The sequence below is a fragment of the Mirounga leonina genome, unplaced genomic scaffold (genome assembly GCF_011800145.1).
Source record: "Mirounga leonina isolate KUSES-001 unplaced genomic scaffold, KU_Mleo_1.0 Mir_454, whole genome shotgun sequence".
NCBI classification, from domain to species: Eukaryota; Metazoa; Chordata; class Mammalia; order Carnivora; family Phocidae; genus Mirounga; species Mirounga leonina.
The window spans coordinates 7750048-7777999 of NW_023270763.1; the positions used below are offsets into that span (position 1 = coordinate 7750048).

General features: G+C 51.2%; 1 protein-coding gene across 2 annotated transcripts in view; it reads left to right on the forward strand.

Moving 5' to 3' along the window:
* Positions 1 to 13939: 13939 nt before the first annotated feature.
* The window catches only part of COL26A1 (collagen type XXVI alpha 1 chain), a 142655-nt gene continuing 128642 nt past the window's right edge, over positions 13940 to 27952 (forward strand). For both annotated transcript variants that reach the window (XM_034988565.1, XM_034988564.1), the window contains exon 1: positions 13940 to 14239. In XM_034988565.1, coding sequence (XP_034844456.1) covers positions 14082 to 14239 — 158 coding nt within the window. In that variant the 5' untranslated portion in view covers positions 13940 to 14081. The remainder of the gene's footprint in view (positions 14240 to 27952) is intronic.

A 27952-nucleotide genomic window follows, 5' to 3' on the forward strand; every position in this document is an offset into this window, starting at 1 on the left:
CAGGGTCCTGGGATGGAGCCCCGCATCGGGCTCCCTGCTCAGCAGGAAGCCTGCTTCTCCACCTCCCACTCCCCCTGCTTGTGTTCCCTCTCTCGCTGTGTCTCTCTCTGTCAAATAAATAAATCTTTAAACAACAACAACAACAACAACAACAAATATGGACAATTTCAAATATATACCCCTTATCTGTTTCAACAATTACCAGCCATTTTCAATCTCATTTTATCTATCCTTGTTTTCTTCTTCTGGAGTATTTTAAAGCAAATCCCAGATATCACGTTGTCTCACCAGTACACACATATGTTGAACAGATCGGGGATTTAAAGAAAACCGTAACTGCCATGTTATTATCATACCTAATAAAATGAACAACGGTTCCTTAATATCAGCCAATATCCAGTCCATATTCAAATTTCCCCAATTGGCTTAAAAATGTTTTTACAACGGATTTGTTCAAACCAGAATCCAAATAAGGGCCACCCATTGTATTTGACCGTTAAGAGTTTTTAAGTCTCTCTCTCTTTAAGAACAAAACAAGGGGCGCCTGGGTGGCTCAGTCGATAAAGCATCTCACTCTTGATCTCAGGGTCATGAGCTGAAGCCCCACATAGGGCTCCACGCTGGGAGACTACTTTAAAAAAAAAAGTAACAAAACAAAAAAAAAACCAGCCTTTTAACTTCGGAGCAACTTAAGATTCAAAGAAAAGTTACAAAGCTAGTACAGAGTCCAGTTTTCTTTGATGTTAACATGTTACACAGCCAGGATACATTTCAAAAGTAAGGAATTAACATTGATATGTTACTATTAACTAAACTTCGGTTTATTGGAATTTCATCTATTTTTCCACCAAGGTCCTTTTTCGGTCCCAGGATCCAATCCAGGGTCCCACGTTGCATTTGGTATGTCTCTCGTAATCTATAATGGTCTGCCTTTTTTTCTTCGTGCATTGATGTTTGGAGGTGTTGGGTCAACTGGCCCATAGAATGCCCTGCATTTGAAAAACAAAAAAAAAACAAACAAAACAAAAAAAGAATGCCCTGCATTTGGACTTTGCCGATTACTTCCTTCTGGTGTTTGACTTGTTTCTCTGTCTCCCATATTTCCTATAAATTAATGGTTACGTGTAGAGGCTTGATTAGATTGAGGCTCCATTTTTTTTTTTTTTAAAGGGCGGAATTCTTTGTGGATGGTGCTTTGTACTTCCTGCTGCATCACATTATGTCACACAATGTCTGGAGATCCCACTTTCAGTAAGTTCTGGAGAATCGTTTTATTTTTGTTTATTTAAAAATTTTTAAAGATTTTATTTATTTATTTGAGAGAGAGAGAGAGAGAGCATAAGCAGGGCAAGTGGAAGAGGGAGAGGGAGAAGCAGGCTCCCAGCTAAGCAGGAAGCCCCACATGGTGCTTGATCCCAGGACCCTGTGATCATGACCTGAGCCAAAGGCAGATGCTTAACCAACTGAGCCACCCAGGCGCCCCTGGAGGATCACTGTAAACTCACATTGCATGTTTGTTCTATCTACCGTTGCACTTTTGAAAAAAAACAAGTTTTTTTTCTTCGTTTGATTAGCTTTTTTTTTTTGGTCTTAGACAGATTTTTTTTTTTTTTCCTGATCCACTCTTACCAGGGCCAAAGTATTGATGCTAATCATTCTACCCTTAAGATAAACATGCTTCAAGGTCTTCATCATTATCTATGGTGAGAAGTTTGCAGAACGGAGCCAAGACAACCTTTGTTCTTCAGAGAGACTCTGCAAATGTGCAAGTGTCAGGGGTTGAGCTGTCCCTGGAGTGTAAGAGGTGAAATGCAATCTGCAGCCTCACAGGAGAGCAACCTTGAGCAGTGGAACAGCCATAGGACACAGATCAGGACCCTGCCAAGAGCTGGCTGACTGTGGCCAAATTCAGGGCCATCAGGTTCAACTATGTGTGCTGCATAAACCTGGGGCAAATCATTCCCATGGATTGCAAAGTGAATGGCAGCTCCTGAAGTTGTGCAGTCTACAACCTACACAAACGTATATGGCCACCCTGAAAAGTTATGCAGCTCTCTGTGGGTCCCAGTTTTATCTGGCAGGAAACAGAATGGATCCTGGATGGTTCAAATGAAGAGGCTTCAGTGAAGGGGGACTTATAGGCGTAGGGGCAGGGTTAAGGGAGCAAACCAGGAATGGGGAAACATGTTGAGACTGATACTGTTGGGGCCTACTGGGAGCTGGAGCATGGAAGAGGCCTCTAGCAGCAGCTGGAGCCTGGGAAAGACAGGTTATTGTCACAAACTTGGGTCTGAAGCTGGGAGGGAGCAAGGAAGATGTACCCCCAGCTCTCACTGCCCCCCTGGTCTCCTCTCTTTTGCTGATTCCTCCCACTGGCTGGACTAAAGGCAGCCAGGCAATGCAGTCTGAGGTTCAGCCTCCCAGGCTCAGAGTGCAGCAGAGAGGGGTGGCCAACAGAAAAGCCAGCACTTTAGGGCCCTTGGGATTGGATATTAGATCTAAGACCCCTTACAATTCACGATTCACCTTCCACATTGCTTTCAAGCTTCACCCTTGTCCCTCCTCTGGCTTCCCCTGATATGTAGAATGATCTGAACCCCCCCTCCCCACTCCCTCCTCCCGCTTACTCCATTCCTGCCACACCGGCCTCTTCGCTCCTCCTGAACCTGTCACATTCTAGCATTTGCTATTCCCTCCCCTTGGAGCATCTCATGCGCCTCCTTCCCATCATTAAAGTCTCTGCTCCAGTATCACTTCCTCCCAGAGGCCAGCACCCACATCTCCATCTAAAGCAGGGTCCTCCATCCCTCCTAACACCTCAAGTTTAGAAATGGAATCCCTGTGTTGCTTTCTTGATTATTGTCCAAAGCTCTGAGCAGAGTGTAAGCATCTTGATGTCAGGGCCTTGTTTATCTCGTTCTCGAGACACAACAGTGGGTTCCTTTCCAATGGTTTTCTAGGACATAGGCAATTCTTTCTTCCTCCCTTAAGTTATTCTATTGGTTTTGTTAGGGGTATTCTTTCAAGCGACTCCCCTGTTGCAAAGAAAAAAGATTCTTTTTTAAAAAAAATATTAGGGTGCCTGGGTGGCTCAGTTGTTAAGTGTCTGCCTTCGGCTCAGGTCATGATCCCAGGGTCCTGGGATCGAGCCCCGCATCGGGCTCCCTGCTCAGCGGGAAGCCTGCTTCTCCCTCTCCCACGCCCCCTGCTTGTGTTCCCTCTCTTGCTGTGTCTCTCTCTCTGTCAAATAAATAAATAAAATATTTTTTAAAAATTTTATTTGTTTGAGAGGGAGAGAGCAAGAGCACAAGCAGGGGGAGCGGCAGGCAGAGGGAGAGGGAGAAGCAGGCTCCCTGCCGAGCAGGGAGCCCGACGTGGGGCTCGATCCCAGGACCCCGGGATCATGACCTGAGCTGAAGGCAGCACTTGACCGACTGAGCCACCCAGGCGCCCCGATTTCGAATTTTCTAATAGCCACATTCAAAACATTTAGGAGAAATAAGGAAAATCCATGTTAATGATTTTATTTATCCCAATATATAAAAATGTGATCATTTCAACATTAGAACTAATATAAAAGTTATCAGTGAGATATTTTACATTCTTTTTCTTTGTATTTATTAAAGGTTTTAAAATTATTTTTAAGTAATCTCTGCACCCAACGTGGGGCTCAAACCCACAACCCCGAGATCCAGAGTCGTAGGCTCCACTGACTGAGCCAGCTCAGCGCCCCTTTCACATTCTTTTTAGAATTTGGAGTGAATTCTTCAAATCCTGGTGCATATGCTTCACTTGCAGCCCATCTCGATGTGGACCAGCCACCTCTCAAGAGCTCGACAGCCGCGTGTGCTGGTGGCTAGGGCAAGCGGTCAGCGGGTTTCAGGGGATTCTCTCTAATTCTCTCTAATCTGCTCCCTCATCACCACCTGGGCTCATCTTCTAGCTGCGCTCCGAACACTTCTCTGCAAGAGCCTCTCCAACCGGCTTCCCCACCTCCAACCTTCCTTCCTTGCTCCTCTTTGCTCTACCTTCTGCAGCCAGAGAGAGCTTCCTAAACGCACACCGGATCATTCCTGGCCTCTGTTTAAACTCCATCGGGGGTCCCCCGTCCCCTGTGAGTGGAGCAACTTTGGCCCCCAGTGATGTGTCCCTGCTGGCGCAGCCCAGCTGGCCTCACCTCTGACTCTCGCTCACGTCTTCCCTGCTCGGCTGCCTCGGGTACCAACCCTGTGGGTTCACTTATCTGTCTCCCCGGCTCCTTAGGACAGGGACTGTGCCTTTCGCCTCTGGGTTCTGGGCACCAAGCACCATACGATTTCACCTTAGCTGCCACAATTTCCCGACCCCGTGTATGTGCTCTGGGATTTCTGTATACAAACTTTGTGGGTGTGGCTTGCTCTGGGATTTATGTATATAAAAGGAAGCAGTGACAGATGATTCTAGAAAGGTAGTTTGGGGCCAGGTTGTGAAGGACTTTGAATGCCAGGTCAAGGAGAGTTCAGACTTTATTCTGTAGGTAATGGGGAGCCATTGCGAGTGTTTGAGGGAGAGCAGCCGGGGCAGGGGATGAGTCCAAGAGGGACTTTTGGCCTCAGGCTTAAAGTGAGATCAAATCCAAATCCTTGGCACCCCCTGCAAAGACCTGGGAGGGAATGACATGATCTGCTTTCTAGAACCATCTTTTCTGAAGGCCACTTAGGGATGGGTTGGGGGGAGGAAGTGAGGCAGAGAACGGCACATGTTGAACTTCTGTAGGTGGGTGCCTTCTCTAATATTATATGTGAGGACGTATGTAGGCAGGAACTTTCCTAGTGATCCTAGGTGGGAGTACCCTTTCGGAAACTGAAGTTCAAGAAGGTTAGGACAGTTGTCCCCAGCACCCCGTAGTAGTAAGTGTCTGAGCCGGGGTCCCGTTGGACCTGGATGCCTACAGGAGGCAGGGCAGCTTCTGTGTGGCACCAGCAGGTGCACCCCAGACTACAGGGCTGCCTGCTCCATGGGGGAATCTCTCTGGGTGGCTTTGGTGCCAGCTTGCCGACCAGACGGGAAGTGCCTCCGAGTGGAGCCAGATGGCAGCACAGGGCTTTGAAACAAAACAGGTTACTTACTTTGACCCCCTACTCCCCTATAAGATTCAAAATTATTTTTCTACTTGGACCTTAGTTAATACACAATATTACATGGATTTCAGGTGTACAACAGCAATCCAACACTTACAGATATTATGAAATAGTTACCCTCTGTCACCATACGAAGTTATTATGATATATTGACTATATTCCCTACGCTGTACTTTTTTTTTTTTTTAAGATTTTTATTTATTTATTTGACACAGAGAGAGAGACAACAAGAGAAGGAACACAAGCAGGGGGAGTGGGAGAGGGAGAAGCAGGCTTCCCGCTGAGCCGGGAGCCCGATGTGGGGCTCGATCCCAGGACCCTGGGATCATGACCTGAGCCGAAGGCAGACGCTTAACGACTGAGCCACCCAGGCGCCCCTATGCTGTACTTTTCATCCCCGTGACTTATTTATTTTATAGCTGGAAGTCTGTGGCTCTTAATCCCCTTCCCCTCCGTTGCCCACCCCCATACCCACTCCCTTCCAGCAACCACCAGTTGAGCTCTCTCTCACTCTCTCCCCATAAGACTCTGATTAAATTGACACGGTCTTCTGGTTACAACCAATGCCTTAGCTTTCATAATGCCTTAATTTTAAAAATCCTAGAATTAATTTTTGGCTCTCCTTAGCATGAAAAGCTTTCCCTCAAAGCCTTTAATTCTGCAGCCCCCTATTTTTCCAATCAAAGGAAACTCTACGGGACTTTCATGGTCTTAATTAATGACTCTCTAATCAGAGTTCCACTCTGCCTGCTTTATCTCTCCTTCCTAGCCCCCCCCCATCCCCACGGCCCCGCCCTGGTTTCTCAATGAAGGGCTTATCTAGAACTTGTTTTGACTTCAAACAGACACTTCATAATAGTAAATGGCAATATGGTTTTATCGAGTGGAACAACCTTTTCATTCTCTTTCTTCTGGGTCTTAGTATCAAAGCCACCCTTAGGGAATGTGGCTTTCTTTCCTGTCTGGTTTTCAGCAAAACATGCTTTCCCAGCAGCCTGGGGAAGGTGTTTTGGATTATGCGCAACAAAGACTTCCAGGGGAAATCTTTCTAAGGTGACGGCGAGCTGATATTCCCGAGGCTCTCTGGAGGCTTTTAGTTTGAGGATTGTACCTCACAATCCTTGTTTCAGGAGTTTGGATAGAGATGTGAGGGGGGCAGGCACCAGTCCCTCTTGGAATGAATGGCGAGTTCCTTCTTTGGTCTGGTCATCCACAGGACACACCTGCCGTTTCCATCTGTGGCTCTCTTTTTCTTTGTCACACACAAAGAAATAAAGAACACACAGCAAACAGCTGTTGCCCAGGGCCCAGAACTTGCATGAATGTCCTCCAGAGGCCAGCCCTGGGAGGGCAGCTTGGCCCCCAGCTCTCTTCTTCCTGGGGGCGTGGGAGAAGTCAGCAAATGATTCACTGATTTGCTGAGATATTCAGCTTATATTGGCTAAACCTTGCCTGAGTGTGAGCCTGTTAGGCCCAGGGATAGAGAGATGAGCAGGAAATGACATTTGGTTTTGGTGCAGTGTGTTGGAGGGGAGATGGCCAATGTGTTAAGAAGTAAGCATGGCCAGGGAAGATGGGTGTGGGCATAGAAAGTTGTGGAAAGGTCTCTGGAAGCACCGAATGGGCATCAGTCCTAGTTGGAGAGATTGGTAAAGTGTTGGAGCCTAGAGGAGGCTCACGGGGGAGGTGAGGAGACAGACCGAGGGTGGGAGCGTGTCTTAGTCCATTCGAGCTGCTGTAACAGAACATCACAGACTGGGGGTCTTATAAACAACAGACATTTATTTTCCACAGTTCTGGAGGCTGGGAAGTCCCAGACCGAGGTGCCGGCAGATTTGGGGTCTGGTGAGAGCCTGCTTCCTGGTTCATAGAGGTCTGTTTCCTCACATTGCAAAAGGGGTAAGGGGAGCTCTCTGGGGTCTTTCTTATAAGAGCACTAATCCCCATACAGGAGGCTCCACCTTCTTGACCTAATCACCACCCAAAGGACCCGTCTTCTAATACCACTGCCTTGGGGTGAGGATTCCAGCATGTGAATTTGTGGGGGACAGAAACATTCAGTCTGTAGCAAAGGGCATTCAAGACAGAGGGGAGGGGTCTGTAAAGATCTCAGCCTGTGGAGGGAATGCGAGTGTCGCTCTGGGGCTGGAGCACGGGGAAGGGGTGTGTGGAACTGGGGAAGGACAGGCAGGGAATGGACGAAAGTGTCATCCAGAATAGACCAGATGTGGAGACCCCATCAGATACAGGGCAGGGGGACTGCATTTCAGAGGGCTGGGAAGTGTGTGCATGGTGGAGGAGATCCAGGGGTGGGGGTTGGCCCACAGGGTTGTAGAGGGGCAAGTGGGGGTTGATAGTCCCTCCTGGGCTCTGCGGGCTGAGCCTGGGTGGGGGTGTGTCCATCCAGAAACTAGGGGGCACCTGTCCCTAATTCACGCAAGCGTGGACAAGCAGTGACCCCAGAGAGTGGAGTGCAGCTTTGAACCTGCCTTGTTTGAGGGCTGTGGGAAGGTGAGGATGCAGATGTCTGGGGGGTGGCTCATGTCCTCCCCGAGGACTGGGCGTTCAGAGCAACGGGACCCTGTCAATGGTCACCCGGGTCCAGGGCTTGCCCTCTGTCATGCCAGACTTTTGCACGCACCTTCTCTTTGTTCCCCCATCTGCAATCCCCACTCCCACTCAGCCCTCTGACTTTGGACCTCCTTCTATGAAGAACTTGGCTCCCTACTGTCACCACTAGCCCTGAGCCTGGTCCCCCAATCCCACAAACAACTCTTCCTCATGGGTTTCCCCGTGAGCCCCGGCTTCCAAGGTGGCCTGGAGGTGAGGATGAAATCCTAGAGTCGGGGTGGGGGAATGGGGGAGAAAGGTGTTGGGGGATGGGCCACAGAGCAAGGTAAAACCCTCACTCACCTGGACAACTGCCTTTGTGGGCGGGGGGGGGGGGGCGGCTTCTTTCTGGCTCTCGAGAGGTTCGTGCGTGCACACGTGTGTGGTACCCGGTGTGCGCACAGGTGTGTGGAGCTGGGCAGACACCTTCTGCTGCATCCCAGCCCCTCCACCCCGAGCCCTTCAGCACTGCACATAATTCTGCCCTTGCCCCTCACCCTGCTCCGGCTCCCCCTGCCCTCCCTGCCTCTCCCGAGCTTACATGGATTTTCCCGCCACCAGACCCCCCAGCCTCCTCTGAGCTGCTGACTTTGGATCACATGGCATCAGGGACCATGTTTCTTCATTTGCATCCTTCCCACAAGGGTCCCATAAATGCATCTGAGGGTGAAACTGGTGTCTAACCTGGCTGGCCACATCCAGGGCCTAAGCACAGAGCCTCACCTGTGTCTCTGGGCTCATCATGTGTCAGGATCTGCTCAGTGAGAGCGACAGACCCAGCTGGTCAAGTGAAAGAGAGGGACGTGACCGAGATCCTGCAAAGAGGCCGATGGACAGGCACCAGAAGGTGCAGTCTTGCCTGTCGGAGATAATTTTCTAACCACCTCTGCAGGGCCAAGGGCCCCTTTGCACGAAGCCATACCCCCTCATCTCTCTTTGCCCAGAAGTGGTGTGGTCCCTTCTGCTCAAGCCTACTGGCCAGAGCTAGTCACATGGCCCTGCCCGGCTGCAGGGGTGCTGGTGAGGGAGGACAGCAGATCCAGACGTTGGTGAGCACTAGTACATCCCCCAGATTTACTCAGGCCCATTTGGGGGAAATTCCTCCATCCATTAGATGCCCTGAATCAGTCTCCACTTACTCACCTGACTCACAAAGTTCTTCCTCATGTTCAACTGACCTTGCCCATCCATTGGCCTCCAATTCCTCCTTGAGGCTCAAAGAACACGTTTAATTCTGTTTCCCCGCATGGCTTGGGAGATCTGGATCACTTCCTGCTGGTCTTCCTTCCTCCAAGTCCAGCATCCCTCCGGAGGCCACTCTTACCCGCCCTGGGCAAAGCTCCCCATCACAGACTCTCAACTTGGGCACTTGTGGGAGGCACATCATGATGCAGAATCATCGTGTCTGAACACCCCACCATCTTCATACCTGGGCCAGGGTAATGCTGGTATGACCAGCACTCTCCTGGGTGTTGCCTCTTTCTCATTTTATAATTTCAGTCCCCTGCAATGGACTGTACGTTTGTGTCCCCCCAACCCCAATTCATTCGGTGAGATCCTCACCCCTAGTGCCATCGTATTAGGAGGTGGGGCCTTTGGGAGGTGCTTGTCTCACGAGGGTGGAGCCCTCCCCGAACAGGGCTAGTGTCCTCATAAAAAGAGGCCCCAGCGGGCTCCTTGTCGCCTCTGCCATGTGAGGACACAGCAGGGAAGATGGCCATGCATGAACCAGGGAGCGTCTCTCCCCTGACACCAAGTCTATCAGCACCTTGATCTTGGACTTCCAGCTCCCAGAACGGTAAGAAATAAATTTCTGTTGTTTATAAGCCCCCTAGTCTATGGTATTCTGTTATAGCAGCGGATGGAGCCCACCAAGGCATCCCCTTTCTATATCACAGAGCCATCTCGGTAAGCTCTTTGGGAAGCACTGTTTGAGCTGTGGCTACATTAGGGAGCAAACTGATCACCACATGAGTTGAGTTTTCGGTGTTGGCGACTGGGCAGACTCCTTATTTTTGGTGTTTTTTAGGTTTTATTTTCGACCCTTTTTTTTGGTTTGTTCTCCTTTCAAACCTCTGTTTGGGATCATGGGCTCTTGTGATAGGCATCCAATTTGCTGTCTTCTGAACATCTATTTCTTTGGGGAAACGGGTAGGCTTACACCTGCAGGTCTGCTGGGCAAAGAAGTGACCCCTTTTATAGAGCCTGGCTGGATGCCTGGGGAGGGGGATGTACGGGGAAAGAAAAATTCAGGGTTCAAAGCTTCCAGAATAACTATGTTTTGCTCACGTTCTGGCCTGGCCACGGACAGAAACCTTGGCCAGAACAAAGAAGCCCTTCTACTGTGACCATCCCGCTACCTTGAGTCAACACAGCCCATTTCTGTGCTGCCCTGGGATCCGGAACAGCTGGGATTATGGGCTGCCTGAGAAATCAGTGTGAAAGCCTACATTGCCTCCCTAAACTTCTTGTGTGTGGGGGGTGGGGCTGCAGAATCCATGTCCAATAGGGCACTCGGGGGGAGGGGGAGATTTCTGTTTTAGATTAACAGGAGGACTTATCATGCCAGAAGGTCAATATTTACCTTGGCTTCAGCTTGATGAGTATTTACTTCTCTGCTCAGTGGCTCATTCTGCTGACTCCGGCAGAACAGAAGATCTGCTTTTTGTCTGCGGAAAAGGATGCCGACTGATATTTTCTTATCAGAAAGGCCCGGTAACAGAGTTGCGGAGGATCCCCCTAGTCAAGTGTGTATGCGTGTGTGTGTGTTGGGGGGGGGGAGTCTCCTTCCACCAAGAAATCTGATCCTTCTTTGTGTATTTGGGGGGTGCCACAGGCACGGCTGTGGAATATCGAGACTAGTGCTTGGTGACACGCAGACAAGGCCAGCCAATCAATTCTATGCTTGAGGACCACTCAGTTCTAACGGTACTGCCTGGTCCTTTATTTTGGGGGTGCTCACACCTTCCCACTGTTACCACCCACCACAAGTATGTTTTATCTAAAAAAATAACACAAACTGCCCATTCTACACAATAACGTCCCCATATTTGTTTTATTTTGAAAATTTTTATTTATTTTTATTTTTTTTTTAAGCAGGCTCCTTGCCCAACGTGGGGCTTGAACTCACAACCCTGAGATCAAGAGTCGGATGCCTTACCGACTGAGCCATCCAGGTGCCCCTCCCCTATGTGTTCTAAAATAAAGTTTTGTTTTATTTTATTTATTTATTTATTTTTTTAAAAGATTTTATTTATTTATTTGAGAGAGAGAATGAGATAGAGAGAGCATGAGAGTGGGGAGGGTCAGAGGGAGAAGCAGACTCCCTGCCGAGCAGGAAGCCCGATGCGGGACTCGATCCAGGGACTCCAAGATCATGACCTGAGCCGAAGGCACTCGCTTAACCAACTGAGCCACCCAGGCACCCCTAAAGTTTTGTTTTAAATTGTTGACCACAGAACAAGACATAATGGGTTTATCCCGGGGTTCCAAGAATCATCTGAGAAAGCTCTGCACACTCTGGGATATGAGCCTCCTGATCAGCCCTACCCTGGGGGTTTGAGAAGCGTGGTGTTCTTCAGTTTTATCCCTCACCAAAGCCTTGCAAATTATCATAATTAACATTTATTGAGCATTATAAGGTGTTACCCGCAGCATCCAGGCACTTCATGTGAATAATTCATTAAATTCTTTTAGCAAACCCATGCATTAGGTGCTGTTACTATTATTGATTTTACAGATGAGGATGCTCAGAGAGGTTAGGTAACTTGTCCAAGGTCACACAGCTGGTACTTGTTGGAGCTGGACTCTACTCACTGGTGTCGGGGGGCGGGGAGTTTAGAGTGTGATGCCGCGAACCCTTCTCCATTCTTCTTGGCTCCCAGGGCCCTGCTGCTGGGGAGGGGATGCAGCAGCTGAAAATCTTGCCTTCAGGAGTGACAGCTTGATAAGTTTGGGTATATCCACAGCTGCCTTGGAGAGAGGAGTGGAGGATGAAGGGAAAAGTGAGTTACTGAAGACCAGAACTGGAAAGATCTTCAGAGACAAGCCAATCCACTTTTCACTTTACAGATAAAGGCGCTTGGGGTCGGGGGGGACCAGAGAGGGGAGTCTACTCCAGGTCATCAGCAAGTTAGTGGGGGAGCCAGCGGGGGACCCTGGGGCTTCTGGGTCTGGCTGGGTTGGGAGACATCATATTTCTTTTCTTGATTGTATGCATCTTTGTCTTTTTATCTCTTACCACCTAAATGGAACTTCTTGTGCTCAGAGCATGTGTCCAAACTGCTGCTTGCCTTTTGCCACTTTAAAGCCTTTCTAAAGAATAGCGCAAGCGCCCTGGAGGGGACACAACCATGTTACCTGTTTCTCTATTAGCCTTCACTGCATACGGCACGGCATGGGACACAAGAAGTTGACTGCTTCGCGGTCATGGGGCCGGAATGAACTTTCTTGTCCTGGATATGAAGGGAAGGACCAACCTCAGACAACTGCCCCAGTCCTGGTCCTTTATGCTGCTGGGATGAATTAATTCTTTTCCTACAGCTTTTCATCCTAAAAGAATCCTGCAGAATACGGAGTAGTGGTATCCTGTCCTCTCCTAGGTCCCTCTAGTTGGGGTGCAGCCTGTGGCCCTGGAAAAAAATGACTTTAAGATAAAAAGGAAATTCTTAAAAAAAAAAAAAATCTTGTTCTCTTCCTGTCACCCCTGCAGTATAAAAGTCATTTACAATCACATGGAATTTCTCTTGTCTCATTCTGAAAGTAAAGGAGAGGAAGAAGAAAGACAGAATGTTTACAGATTCCTGGGAGATGGGGAATGACCTCATCACTTACTGGGAGTTAGCCAACTGTCCAGGGAGCACAGATCAGTTTTGGGGATGGCCCTGAAATTCCCCTGATACCCCAAATTCTCCAAATCTTTTAAGTCTTGAGAGAGGGATGGAGGGTAAGATGAAAAGGAAGTCATCCCAGTCCAAGTGACACTTCCCATTATGGGCTGCCCACTCTGAGATGGACTCATCATCCATCCTGAGTCCTGTTCAGAGACTCGGGACTTGGGAAGTGTGGGCATGCTGTTGAGAAGGCCTCGGCAGGATTTGAGGGAACTGAGTGGAGAAAGAGGGGGTAGTTTGGGGGAGAGGGTGAAGCGGGTTGGATATGATATTTTGGGATATATACTCAAGGGGGTACCAACGGGATATGTAAGCAAGAGGGCAAAAGCCACAGGAGTGGGCCTTTCCGTCCACCTTCCTAACAGCATCCTCTAAAAACAATCCCACAATTCTCTTACAAAATGTATTGCAACCCATTAAGCACTTCCATATTGGATGGCTTCTCTCCAGATTTACAGACATTTTACAGACTAGGAGCTCCCCACTGTGAACAGGGCCAGAGGTAGCCTCAGGGCCTCTGCCAGCCCCTAGGATGCTCTGGCGGGAGAATTAGAAAGACTCCCAACCTGGGGAGTGGGGCATAAGCTGGATTTCAGGGCCCAACCCTCATGAGGTACAGTGCTGTGGGTATCCTGCAGCCCAGAAAAGACCAACCTGGGCCAGGCTGGTGGGCTCAGCTTGTCCATCTGTAAAAGGCGGGAGGTAGGATGGTATTAGATCTCCCCGCCACACCCCCCAGCTACCTTCCAGATCCGATGCCTCACGAATTGGTGATTCCAGAAACAACTTCTCACCCCAAATCCTGCGCTTTCCTCGTTCTGTGCTACAGCTCACCTTGGAGAAATAGCTGTCGAGGTAGAGGGTGGAGGTGAACGGGAAGAGGATTCCAGGGAAGGCTGGGTGTGCAATAGTTTGATCCAGAGGGCCCTGGACCAGGACCGCGTTATTTTTCGGCTTAATTCTTGTGAGCCTCGGTTTCCACCTCTGAAAAATGGGAACGGCGCCGCCTAATACAGAGGGCAACTTGGCCCAGGCGAAACTGCCAGGCATGGGGTGGGTGCCCCACGACCGTTTGCGGGCCCGAACAGGGCTTGGGTGCGAAGGTTCTAGAGAGTGTGTGCGCGAGGACGCAGGAGCAAGGTCTGGCTTTCCCGGCACGCGCGGCTCCCGGACCCCCAGCTCTGCAGCCACTGGCGCCTCCTCGGCCGCGGGCCGCCGAGGGTTAACGAAAAAGCCCCACGCCCCCTTTGACGGCGCAGAGCCCACCTCGCCGAATTTGAAAAGGCGGCCCTGGTGAGGCGTGGGCGCCCCCCAGAAACTTCCAACTCCTGGCCGGGCTCCGCTCGCTCGCCGGCTGCCTCTCTGCTCGGGGCGGGGGCCGCGGGTTCGGTCCGGCCGCGGGTGCGCTCCCGCCTGTCCTCCCGCCCGGGCTGCGGGTCCCCGCGGGCGGCCGCGCAAGATGAAGCTGGCTCTCCTCCTGCCCTGGGCGTGCTGCTGCCTCTGCGGGTCGGCGCTGGCCACCGGCTTCCTGTACCCCTTCCCGGCCGCAGCCCTGCAGCAGCACGGCTACCCCGAGCCGGGCGCCGGCTCCCCGGGCAGCGGCTATGGGAGCCGCCGGTGAGTAGCGCGGGCCGCGGGGCCTGGGGGTGCTGAGCGCTGGGGGCTGGGGGCTGCAGACAAGCGGCTGGGGGGGGGGGGGCGCCGGGCGGGGGGGGGGGGGGATGGAGGGCTGAGGGCGGTGGGCTGCGGACGCGGCGTGGTCGGGGCCTCGGGGCCTCGGACAGCCGGGCTGGGGCGCGGGGCCGAGGGTCCGGAGGTGCGGGGCCCGGACTGCGGTGCGCCCACCCTCTCGCTTCCTTTCTTTGCTCTCCCAACCTTCCCTCCTTGGGCTCCCGGCTCCGAGCGAGAGTGGCTGAAGCCTGCGGCGGGGGCGCGCGGCGGGGGCGCGCGTGGCCCGCTGGGGCTGGGTGGCTCAGTCCCGGGGTGTTTACCCGCTCACGTGGCTCCGCCGCGCTCCGCTGCGCGGCCGCGGCTTTGTGTTGGGGAGCAGGCTCCCGGGTTGCCAAGGCCGGGCGTCCGGGGTCTCCCGCCTCTCCTGCCGGCTGCCCAGGGACACCGGAGGGGCGATCCCGTCCCGTCCTGGGGGCTGAGGCCGCGGAGGAGCCTCGGCTGCGCCTCCCGGCCACCTGGGGACGTGGAACCCGGCTCGGATCCGAGGGGTCCGCGGTGGGGCGGGAGAAGGAGCGAGGTCACCGAGCCCAAGGTGCCCGGACGCACCGGTGGCCTCCTCCTCTGCCGGCAGGTGGCGCCCTGGCCACCCCCCACCCCGGGACGGTGTCCTCGCGGCGCGGTTGAATTCCCCCAGAAAACGCGTAAGCACGCGAGGAAAAGTTGCCAAACGCCTCGTTTGCGCAGCTCACTCGAATTTAGCTTTTCCTCATGTAATAATTACAACTCCCGCGGCTGGCATGGCTCTCTAGAGCACACAACGGGCCTTCCTTCGTACCTTCCACGCCTTTTGATCCTAAAACCACCCCAAGGGTACCTATTACAGCATAATCCTTCCTTCAAGTGAGGAAGTTGAGCCCCAGAGGGAGGTCCCCAAGTTTGTGGCAACTCAAGACTGACCTTCTGTCCGCTTTCTCCAAATCCTGAGCTTTCTGCTGCACCATCTCCTTATTATTATGGAGGAAGGCAAGAGACAGGTCCCAGTTCTTTCTCCTCCGTGATACTTATTTACCAAACCCGGGAGAGCTACCAGGATGAATCCTGGCAATGTCTTAGAGCCCCGGGACACAGGGATGTTTTGTGCTGGGCGGGCTGTACGCTCCATGGCTGGGTAAGGCGAGACTCCGAAAAGCCAAAAAGTGCTTCTGGAAAACTTTGCATACAATTTTATTTCCCTCATTTTGTTCGGAAATACTTACCCATGGCTTCGATTCGTATTATTCTCCAAACACCCACAGTAGTGTGGCCTCTGCACGCTTCCATATGAGACGAGTCTGAAAAAATAAACTTTTCAAGTTGTAGGAGGATATGTATAACATGATCTCATTTGTGAAAAAACAAAAACAAAAACCTTCTGATTGATGGGCATGTAAATGCGCAGAAATAAAGCTTGTAGGCAAACGTTTCTTGCAGCGACCTGTATGGAGAGAACCGAGGCTGGAGGGGCAGGGGGAGGTGAGGTGGGTGGACTTCCATTTTCTCCCTCCGTGGACTTGGGTCTTGTTAGCCTCTTTTACCAGGAGCATATATTCATGTATTATTTTTGTAATTAAAAAGTGTGGGGGGGCGCCTGGGTGGCTCAGTCTGTTAAGCGTCTGCCTTCGGCTCAGGTCATGATCCCAGGGTCCTGGGATCAAGCCCCGCATCGGGCTCCCTGCTCAGCTGGGAGTCTGCTTCTCCCTCTCCCTCTCCCCCTGCTTGTGTTCCCTCTTTCGCTGTGTCTCTCTCTGTCAAATAAATTAAAAAAAAAAAAAAAAAAAGTGTGGGAAGGAAAGTCCAAAAAGGCTTCTGCAGTGTGGAACATGCATGCCGGGAAGAGCCAGAGGTGAGGTTCCTGAAGGAAGCGAGTGAATGGGGATGGGCATTCTGGCGTTTGGTAGGCTGGAACTTGGGGGCCACCACAGAAACTTGGAAGGGATTGTTGTAGCATAAATAAAAAAGGGTCCAAACAATTGTGGTAATCTTCCAGAACTCTTTCTACCAGGATGGAAGCCGGGAGAAGGTATAATTAGGTTTAGGGAGGATCTGGATGAATCTGTGGAAAATGGATTCCCAAATAGGTTACTGGGAGGTCTTCAGGAGGCTTGGGGCAGGTTCCAGACACTTGAGATTGATGCTCCAGAGCGTAACTGCCATGCACGGCCCAGCATGGCCATTGAAGCCTGGGGTCACACACTCCTGTGTCTCACCAACACAGCAGTCACAGGTGGCCTGTGTCCTTGAAATTCAAAAGCCCTAGAAGCAGAAGGCTTGGAGACAGCGTTTGGCACCGGGCCCTTCACAGCCTTGGCCTTGGCTTTGGCTCCGTAAGTGTGTTTACAGTGGCTTGGTCTCAGCCGATGGGCCAAGTGACAGAGCTGTTTCTTGACAAATAGTCCTCCTTTATTTCATGGTATTGGTCCTGTCGGCATCTGAGTTTTGGATGTGGTGTGTGTTCACCTTCGCGTGTGTGCGTGTGCACATGCGTACAAGCCTATGCCCGCCCTTCTGGGTCTGACCTGGGCTGGGGCCACCTTGCCTAACCCACAGTGCTCTGCTTTGGTCCCCTCTGTCAGAAGCCCAGGGTGCACCTCTCTGTTTAAGCTATTTTGGTAAAAAAAAAAAAAAAAAAGGAGGACCCCACTTCCTCAGAGGGTTGTTCCCAGAAGAACCTAGCGGCCCTGCATACGGGCCACTAATGATTTTTGCCAGCCATAGAGCTGTTCAGGTGCCAAATAAAAGCTGAAGGGAGGGGCGCCTGGGTGGCTCAGTTGGTTAAGCGACTGCCTTCGGCTCAGGTCATGATGCTGGAGTCCCGGGATCGAGTCCCGCATCGGGCTCCCTGCTCGGCAGGGAGTCTGCTTCTCCCTCTGACCCTCCCCGCTCTCATGCTCTCTCTCTCTCTCATTCTCTCTCTCAAATAAATAAATAAAATCTTAAAAAAAAAAAAAAGCTGAAGGGAAATGCAGCATTAATGCTCCTGCTGGGTTGCACTAGGAACAGAGCCCCCGATCCCCTGCTGCAGTTTCTCCATTCTACCCTAGTAAGCATAATGCATTTGTGAAACTCTTTAGAGTATACACATTTCCCTCATTTCCCTTTCTTCTAGACTCCTTCCCTCCCACCCTTCTCTGCCACAGATGTTTATGGGGGGGGGTCTTGTCTGTTGTCTCCTCCTCACCTCTATCTCCAACCCTAAAGGGGCCAGAGCAGGGTGATCAGGGCACAAGGAGTGAGACCAGACAAGGGTTTCTACGCCTTATCTGCGTTAAGGATGGGTCTCCCAGCGGGAGGAAGGAGAAATTTTATTTTATTTATTTATTTATTTATTTATTTATTTAAAAGTTTTTATTTATTTATTTGACAGAGAGAGAACACAAGTAGGCAGAGGAGCAGGCAGAGGGAGAGGGAGAAGCAGGCTTCCCGCGGAGCAGGGAGCCCAGTGCGGGACTCAGTCCCAGAACCCTGGGATCATGACCTGAGCTGAAGGCAGCCGCTTAACCGACTGAGCCGCCCAGGCGCCCAGGAAGGAGGAATTTTAATCCAGATAAATAATAAAGTTTTATATTTCATATTAATTTTTGGAGTGGAGGTGTTCTTCTGACTAGGAGAGAACAGAAGAGATGTGGGACCTGCCCAGATTGCAGCAGAGGAAGGAATGAATACGTCCGGAGAGTGGGTTCATGGGGCAGGGGACCAAGGACAAAGCTGTTTTTTGCTTCTCCTCTGAAGAAGAGAGCTCATTCCAGAAACCGCTTACCCTTGTGTAGGGTCCGAGGCACGAGAATAAATGGAACCCACACACCGTAGGGCTAAATGTCTATATGTTATGACTCAGGCTAACAGATGGTTCAGTAAGTGGGTTCTGTCCACCAGCCTTGATGAGTGTACCTTCTCAGTGACCTGGAAAGCCGGGTCAATGAGGAATTCATAGATGCCTCAGAATTCTGTTCTGGAAAATGGTGGTGGGGGAGGGCTGGCTCTGGCCCACCCTCTACCCGGGATTCCTCCCACACGGTGAGGGGCTTTGTGCACAGGCTTATGAACCCCTCAAGCTGCACGTCCAAGTTCACTCCACACCCGTTAGCCTAGAAGTGGGCAGACTAGCTCCGGGGTCTGCCTGGAAGGATGGTCCTACCTTTAGTGATGCTGATACTAATGAATGAGGAATAGTTCCTCCTTGAACCCTCACCAGCTGGTGGCCTGTTCCATCCTTGTGGCTTCACCTGCATGAACCTGTCATCCTTACCATGCCTCTCAAGGCTGCCCACTCACTCCCCACCGCGCCCCACTCTGCCATTATTCTGGGCACCAATGCCTCACATTACTCTAGGCCTCCCCTCCCCCTCCCCGTCCCCTTAGCCACTATCCTTGGCCTTGTGCCTTGCCAGGCTCTCACTTCCCTGCATGAACCTCCTCGCACCTCAGTATGTCGCTATCATAAATTTCATAAATTCTGGACACCGGCTCTGCCATCCCACCCCTCACTCGCCTGGCTGACCCCTCCTTTGCTCACTCTTTCTTCTCTTAGCCGATCTACTTGTCCCATCTTTGTGGCCTTCTGAACTTCAACTTCCTGTCCCCTTGACCTTCTCTCCCAGCTGCCTAGAAAGGCCCCCCACGGGGCCCTCCAGCCTCCCGTGGAGGGTCAGGGGGGCTGTGGATCTGCTGTAGCAAAGCCATTGCTCATCAGCAGTGGTGATAGGGTCTGGTTTCCTGCCTCTCTGCCCAGGTACCTGGAGATAGGGCGCTGTACCAGCCAGCCCTGTGACGGTGACGCTGTGGAGCCTGGTCCAGGACCAACGTAGCCACTGTCTGGTGGGGCCCGTTTTAGTTCTATAAGGATCTGCCTTTCTCCTCTGCACGGCTGCCCGATGGACCTTTCTCAGCAGCAACAGAGAGCACTCTCCTCTGGTTGAAGCTCTTTGGTGACCCACCACCTCCTGCATCGGCGTGGCTGACAAGTTTCAGGTCTTAGGTCAGCTCTTAGTGACTGGTAGGAGCCGCCCAGCCAGTGGGTTAAGAAGGATTCTGAGGTGGAGTCTGGGCTCCGGGACGAGTTCCAAGACAATTGAGGGATGTCACTGTGACTGAGGGACAGGAAAGTGGAAGCAAGTGTGATGTATTTACAGCCTTGGACTTTATGATAAAATCTACTCTCTCCAGCGTCACATGTAAAGGCTGTCTTTTTTTTTTTTTTTGAAGATTTTATTTATTTATTTGAGCAACAGAGAGTGAGCAAGCAGCAGTGGGGGTGGGGGGAGGTTGGGGAAGGGCAGAGGGAGAAGCAGGCTCCCCGCTGAGCCGGGAGCCCGATGCGGGGCTCGATCTCAGGACCCCGGGATCATGACCTGAGCCGAAGGCAGACACTTAACCGACTGAGCCACCCAGGTGCCCCTAAAGGCCGCCTTTTTAAAGCCCATTATTTGTCCTTTACACCATCTATACCGTATTAGTTATTTCTGTTTCTTTGCATCTGCTGTTTGATTTGTTTGGAATGTCCTCCCATGAGCACCTAGAACTCTCTGCTTACCTCTATCTCCAGGTTTCTCAACCTTGGTACCCTTGACGCTGTGGACTGGGTAATCCTTTGTCCTGCAGCCATCCTGTGCATTGCAGGGTGTCCAGCAACATCCCTGGTCTCTCCCCACTAAATACCAGGAGCACACCCTTGCCTCGAACTGAAACAACCAAAAGTGTCTCCAGACACTCCTAGATGTCCCCTAGGGGACCAAATCACACCCACTTGGAACTACCATTCTCTATGAACTTGAACATTTGATTTGGGGGACATTTAAAAATACGGCAATTAAATTTTTTTTTTCTATGGAATTTGTCAAGCAAAATAAACCCCCATGTACCCTCACTGGGCTTTGTTGCACTTTGCCACACCTATCCTACTCCCCTCTACCCCCTAACACACACACAGTCTGTTTGTGTGGGTGGAGATTTTACCATTTCTTTTTTTTTTTAAGTAGGCTCCGTGCCCAACGTGGGGCTCGAAATCACGACCCTGAGATCAAGAGTCACACGTTCTATCAGCTGAGCCAGCCAGGTGCCCCTGTGTGGAGCAATTTAAAGCAAATCCCAGACTCCTGTTCATTTTACTTGTAATACTCAGTTCATGCCTGATTCCTCACCAGCATGCCAGTGTCATGGCTAAACTGACTTACGCTCCGTCCTTACTCGTATTATTGTTCCTTATTACTTGCTATTGGATCTAAAATCCAATCCACATTCAGATTTTCTCCGGTTGTCCAAAAAGTGTTTCTTTCTTGTTAGTTTGTTCAAATCTGGATCTAAATAAAGTCTGCTTTGGTTCTTGTGCTTTTTTTTTTTTTTTTCTTAGTCTCTCATGGTGGGAAAGTTCTCTCTCCTTTACGAAAATGTTTTTTTCCCCCAAGCCTTTGACTTGCCGAAGAAGGCCAGTAGTCCTGTAGAATGCCCATGTTCTAGATTGGGCTGATTGCTTCTGAGTGGTGTAATTGAATTGATCCTTTACCCCCTATATTTGTTCTGTATTGGAGATTAGATGTAAAGGTTTGATTACATTTAGGATCTATTTTTGGGGGGAAGGCAAGAATGCTTCATAGTTGGTCCAGTTTATCACATCATATCTTTATCAGGAGGTGTTATGAACTGAATGTTTGGGTCCCCTCAAAATTCTTATGTTGAAGCCTTATCCCCCAATATGATGGCATTTAGAGATGGACCTTTGGGAGGTAATTAGGTTTAATTGAGGTCCTGAGGTTGGGGTCCCCGTGATGGCATTGCTGTCCTTATAAGAAGGGGAAGAGAGACCAGAGCACTCTCCCTCTCCCTCTCTCTCCCTCTTTCTCTCTCTCTCTGCCACGTGAGGACACAGTGAGCAGGTGGCCACCTGTAAGCCAGGAAGAGGGTTCTCACTGGGAACTGAATCTGCTGGCACTTTGACCTTGGACTCTTCAGTTTCTGTATCTGTGAGAAATATCTTTTTAAGCCACCAGTCTATGGTATTTTGTTGTGGGGCCTGGGCTAATATGGGAGGACATGACATATTTTTTTTTTTTCCTGGAAAGGTGGCTGCTTAACATTCACCAAAACACCACTGTCTACTGGTTTCCTCTTCTCCTCTTTTTGCAATTTATTTGTCGAACAAACTAGGCCTGGTTGAGTTTTCCTCGCTCAAGTTGTTGTTGATTATATCCTCATGGTGCCTGTTAACATGTTCCTCTGTCCTCGGTATTTCCAGAACATTGGAAATTAGAGGTTTGAGTGGATTTGGGTTCCTTCTCCTCCTTCCCCTTATTATTATTTTGGCAAAATTACCTCATTGGACATGTAATATCCTTCCATCAACAGTCATATCAGGAGTCACACAACGCCTGGTAGTTTCTCTTTCTCTTGTGACATCAGTAGGTTTTGATAATCATTGTCTTCATTGCTATTTCATTAAGGGCTGCAAGCTTGTCCTATTCTAATTCTGACATTTTTTTAAAAGATTGTATTTATTTATTTGAGAAAGAAAGAGAGAGCAGGGAGGAGCAGAGGGGGAGGGAGACTGCATGGAGAACAGAGTTTTTTGAGATTCTTTCATCACGGCCCATTATAAGAAATACCTTTTCTGTGGCGACTGAGTACGCCCATGCATGCGCGCACGCTTGTGTACATCTGAAACAAGTTTCACAAAATAATGCTTACTGTTACCATATGTGATACTCGCTTTTTTATTGTATTCTATGGAGTTCATAAAAAAAAGTGCTTGCCAAGACTCAGAAAATTGATTCCACAGCCCCTCTGGGTTAAGACCTGCCTGGGAGACCCTGTGCCCTGGGGGAATGTGGGAGGCTCCTTGCCCCCCGCACCCCCCTCCCGCCCCTTGCGTGCCTGGCTCTCCCACCTCTGCTCTAACTCTGAAGTCTCTTGCTGTTTCAGCCTAGCTGAGCGCTTGGTGTGCCCCCTTCTTACCCCAAAGGCCTCCCCCAGACCTTACTCCACTCTCTTTCTTTTTAAAAAAAAATTTTTTTTTTAAGATTTTATTATTTATTTGAGAGAGAGAGAGGGATAGAGCACAAGCAGGGGGAGCAGCAGAGAGAGAGGGAGAAGCAGGCTCCCCGCCGAGCAGGGAGCCCGATGTGGGGCTCGATCCCAGGACCCTGGGATCATGACCTGAGCCGAAGGCAGACGCTTAACCGACTGAGCCACCCAGGCGCCCCTCCACTCTCTTTCTTATGGGGCAGCCACAAAGCCCTTTCCTTCAGGAAGCTTTCCAGGACTGACCTCCCTGCTCTGTGGGCAGCAATCTGTGTCCCTTGGATCTGTAATTGTTTGTGGTTTTCATATTGAGAACTCACTTCCCACTTTCCTTCCCTGCAGATGGAATTATTTCTCCTACCTGTTTACTCCCTAGCATGCCCCAACCGGCCCACCTGGGATACGGGTGCACAAGCTGACCCTGCCTGCCACCCACTCCTGCCCCTTGGGGATGTGAACTTATCTTGCCAGGCATTTAACCACCTGGACACTGAGCCCAGTAGGTGGGCTGGAGCTGGGAACTCAGATGTGAGGGCCGGGGCCGCTGCCTGGAGACCTGCACAGAGGAGGACCTCTGCACGCTCTGGGGAGTGAATGATCACATCTGGGAGGCCTTGTCTCCCTGATCGCAGGTTCTCAGGTGCCTTACCTTCAGGGAGTTACTATTGAGCACCTATTGTATGTATACTTGGTGCTGGTGGCCGCGAGGTGTGATCGGTGGGGACTCAGAGACTTGTTGCAGAAGGCAGACCCCTGAGTGAGGGTGGGATTTGCTGCCATGTAGATGTGTGCTAAGTGGTATGAGCAATTGTCTAGGGGAATTTGGGTGTCTCGTGCCTCAGTTTTCTCCTCTGTAAAATGGGGATGATTACAGCATTTACTTCAGAAGGTTCTTCCAAGGCTTAAATGGGTTAATACAGTGCTTAGAAAAACGTGTTAGCAAACACTCTGTTTGGCCTGGTGACTGTGCAGTGTGCCCATGTACCTTGCAAAGGTTGGGGTGAAAGCCGTGTTTAGAGGATGGGGTGTTTCACAAACACACTAGGCCGTGGGATCATTTCCTGGGGAGCATTTTGTCCGGCTGGTGTCCTGGACGCCATACTGTGGGAAACGCTGGTTACATGTTTCGAGGACCTCCCAGGGGGTCACTTTTGAAGTGGGTTTTGTAGGATGAATGGGAGTTTTCTTGGCAGTGACAGGGGAGGGCGTTTCGGGTGGACGAAACAGCCGTGTCAGGGCTGGGAGGCATGAGCATGGTTATATATGGTTAAGTTGGGTGAGTTCAAGAAGGGCTGGACCCACTGGGCAGGCCGGGCCTTTGGAGCCTGAGTGCAAAGCTGCTTTCTGCCACCCTGAGGAGCCTGGGCTTTATGTCTAGACATGGTCACAGTGGGTCTTGTGCTAACCTTGCTGGTGGGAGGAGAGCTGACTAACAGACAGTGTCGGCACTCCCGGGCCACTTGGTGGACCGCCGATAAGCAACGGCAGGTTGACCATGACAGGGGCTTCCAGCCCTGCCGAGTGCTTGGGGGATGCTGGGAGCCGGCCGCTTTGCTCCTTGGAACACTGCAAAGACTACAGTGTTTTCTCAGCTTTGAAAAGGCAGCAAAGCACAGTGTTCAGGCACCTTACGTTTTTATAAAATACTTGTATTTTTCCTCCACGGGGTTTTCATGGCATGCAGCCGTGGGCTGGCCCACGTTGGGATTTAGTGGCTGCTTGTTGAGTGAATGAATGAACAGAGGCCTTGACCTCTCTCCTTTGGGAAACTGAGGCTGTGGCCTCTGCCCTTGTGCGGTTCTGTCATTGTGAGGGGCCTGGGAGGGTGGTTCTTGTCTGCCCTTTGTCCCCGCCAGGTCAGCTCTGAAAGCCCTGTTTAGAGGAGCGATGGAGGTGACTTGCTTGAGGGGGTCCTGCTTCTTCCTTTGAAGTAGAAATGGGTGCAAAAGGGGGACTTTTCCTGAAAACCACACGGAATGGCCTCGATGTAAATATCTGGTGTGACTTTTTCCTGTAGCCCCAGGCTTTTCTGTATCTCCTCTCCCTTCATCTCTCTCTCTCTCTCCCCTCCCCCCCACCCCCAGCTTGTCTGTTATTTTAAAATCCATTCCCAGAGAAACAATTCCTATGGCAATAAGAACACTACTCCAGGCTTCTCTTGGCTTGAACTGGTCCCACACTTCATTGCCGCTTCGAGAGTGTATGAGCTGGACCCCGACCAACTCTGCCTGGGGCAGGGAATGGAGTAACAATAACTAACTGTTAGAGGATTTTCGGGAATCCTGCAGCCGATCCTAAGGAAGTAGACACATGGCACACTGTTCTCCTCCCTGAGGAGTCAAGGGTCCCCGGCCTTTCCTGCCCGGGCTTCCTTTCCTCGTCTTCCAGAAACCAGGGTGTACGAGACCGTACGAGACCACCTTGAAAGGAGCTGGACCCCGTCCAGGTTAATTCTGTAACACTCGGGGTGGGGGGGGTGGCGAGGCAGGACTCCCACCTCCTGAGCCTCTCCCCGGCCTCACCCACAGCTGCCTCCAGAGTGCTCTGTGTAGGGGTCAGAGCTGACCACTGACTGCTGACCTCTGCCGGCTCCCCGGGGCCCGCAGTGACCTTGTCCTGCTGGGTGTTAATGGTGGTTGTGAGAAGCAGTTTGGGACGTGCTTGCGGACCAAGCTCAAGCGTTTCCCTAATAAAGAAAGAGAGCGTGAACCCCGGCTCTGGGAGGGGCCCTGACTGAGTCACCTGACCTCTCCTCATCTGTAAAATGGGGATGATGGTCCTATTTACTTCTGGGGCTTGCCTGAGCTGATAGTAACAAAGTGCTTAGAGCGATAGCTAGGAAGCACTCTTGGTGACTCATTTCAGTGATAAAGGCTTTCCTGGACTGAGCAGGGCGCCCCGGGCCTTGCAAAGCTTGGGAAATGTTTCAAGGACATCGAGGCCACCGACTCTTTTTCTGGGGAGCATTTGGTTTGGATGGTGTTCCAGATGACATGCTCTGGGAAGCGCTGGCCTAGTGGGTCAGAGTTCATGTCTCAGCAGTTTACAGCGCCCTTCGCCCTTCGGGAGCCGGTCTTCAGCAATCTCAGCAGGGGCATTGCTAGCCTCCCCATGCAGTGGCCCACCCTGGTGCTGCTGGCGACCAGGGAAATGCCGGAGTGAGAGTCCTGTCGTTTCCTGAATCCCAGAGGACCCTGCTGGGGTTTTCAAGGCTTCGAGTGAGGCATGGGGGCCGGTCCACACTCGCGGCCGAACCTCGGCCACTAGGGGCGTGAGCACACGGGGCTGCCCCCAGAACGTGATGGGGGAACAGGTGGGAGGGGCTGGGGGGGACACCCTGAGATGCCCGTGGTGAGGTCAGAGGGCCCCGGAGCGCTGATGAGCTTCCTGTCCCAGAGAGCGAGACCCCGTGTGGCCCCTGGATCAGGGGACGGGGTTTCTTTGGGCCTGTCACGCCCAGCGAGGGGACCCGTTGCCAAGCCGGCACTTCTTCTCCGTGACTTGGTGCCTCCCGAGTAACATGAACCTAATAGGATTGGGTGAGATCAAATGAGGGAGTGTGTTTGTTAGAGATGCAGACTAGGTATTACTCAGCGCGTTCCTGCCCACCGGACACCTTCCACCTCTCTGAGCAAGACTTGGGGGCACCAGTGCTTGTGGGAGGATGGATGTTTGCTCCGTGTGTTTGTGTGTGTGTGTGTGTGTGTGTGTGTGTGTGTGTTGCGTTGCTTGCACCCGTGGCTGCAACTGGCAACGCAAACCTTTTACGTCTCTGTTTGCAAGCATCTGGTCCCCCTACGCCCTTCCCTCGTTACGGAAGGGCAGGGAGTGTGCGGCCTTTGCTGAGAAGCCCCCCAGGTCCTGCCACTCGGGAAGCCCAGCAGAGGGTCTTTCCTGCTCCGAGCCACTGCAGAAGGCTTAAGCTTCTGTCTGTCCTGGGGAGCAGGCTCTGGAGCCCGGCCTGCGCGGGCTGTCCGCTGACCCTGCGGGGGTCTCACTGCAGAAGCCTTTGCTCAGAAAGTGGCAGTTTCCTTCTGATTTGGCTCCGGCTGTCTGTGCCCCGGCCGGTTGCCTCTGGCATCTGACATTTTTGTCATTCCTGCTGCCCTGCAAGGGCTTATTTGGGGGAATCAGCACTTTCCTCTTCCTGTGCCTCTGTGAGTGACTTGGCCACACGGCTGCCTCTCTGGATTGGAGAGCTCTCAGCCTGCCCGGGCACCCATTTTCTGCAGGGATGGAATCCGGGGTCTGCAAACGGTTTGCCAGGCTCTTTCTCTCATGTGTCGCATGGCTGATGATGACAGTTAGCTTGGACCCTGACTCTCCGCATGCAAGGGCTCTGAACATTATATGCACCTTCCTGGAGAGGCGGCTGTGCTTACCGGAGAGACCCCCTTAATCTGCTCCTTGCTTCTCCGGTCCTCTGCTCACCCAGCTCCCTGTAACCTCAGGCTGCTTCCTGCTTTTGGCATGTCTGCTTCTCTTGGCCTAGCCAGCTAACTCCTGCTCAAAGCTCGGAGCTCAGCCTAAACATCACACCTTCCGGGAACCTTTGAGGTCCCCCAAAATAAGGCCAGGCCTTTTAGTTAAATGCCGTTGGAGTTTGCTCTCACACCCAGGAGCTCATGGTAACTCTAAGTCCATCCTCTAATCAATCACTTGGTAATTACCGAAGAGTTGTCTACGTTGAGACTGTTGAGTTTTCTGAGGGCAGGTGTTCTGTCGGTCTTGTTTGGTGTCGTATCTCTAGGTTCTTGGTGAGTCCCTGGGTTACAGAGAGTATCCAGCAAAGGACTAACTGCTTTGCAAGCTGTATTTGTTCTCTACTGCTGTAACAAATGACCGCAAACTCTATGTCATAAAGCAATACAGATTTATTACTGCATGGTTCTTGAGGTCAGAAGTCCGAAATGGGTCTCACTGGGCTGAAAGGGATTCACAGGACTGGTCCTTCCGGACTCTCCAGGGAAGAATCCATTTCCTTGTTTTTTTCAGCTTCTGGGAGTTACCTGTTCCTTGATGGATGATTTCTTCCTCCATCTTCAAAGGGCACCCTCCAACCTCTCTTCCTAACATCTCCTCTCTTTCTGACTCTGATCCTCCTGCACTCCATCTCATAAGGACCCTTGTGATTCGGTTGGACCCACCTGGATCATCCAGGATCATCTCCCCACCTCAAGACCCTAAGTTTAATCACACCTACAAAGTCCCTTTAACCATGGAAAATAACAGATTCATAGGTTCCAGGGATTAGGATGAGGACATCTTTGCGGGGGGGCCTTATTTAGCCCACTACACAAACATAAATGAAAAAAGAAAGGCACATCAGACATTTGGGTTCTTGGAGAGTTGGGTTAACCTTGGATTTCAAACAGTGTTCATACTGAAAGTGGGTTGGAGCCTCAAAAGCCTGTTAAGACTCAGCCTTGCATGAAAGAGCCATGATAACCCAAGTTTTTATGTAGGCTGTGAGGTAGGGATTTAACTTTAGTTTTTCCCCCCAAACCTCTCCTCATGCTTCTAGTGAATAATCCACCTTTTTTTTTTCGTGATTTGAAATACCACTTTTATCATATACTCAATTTCCCTGTATACACAGCCCTTTTTCTG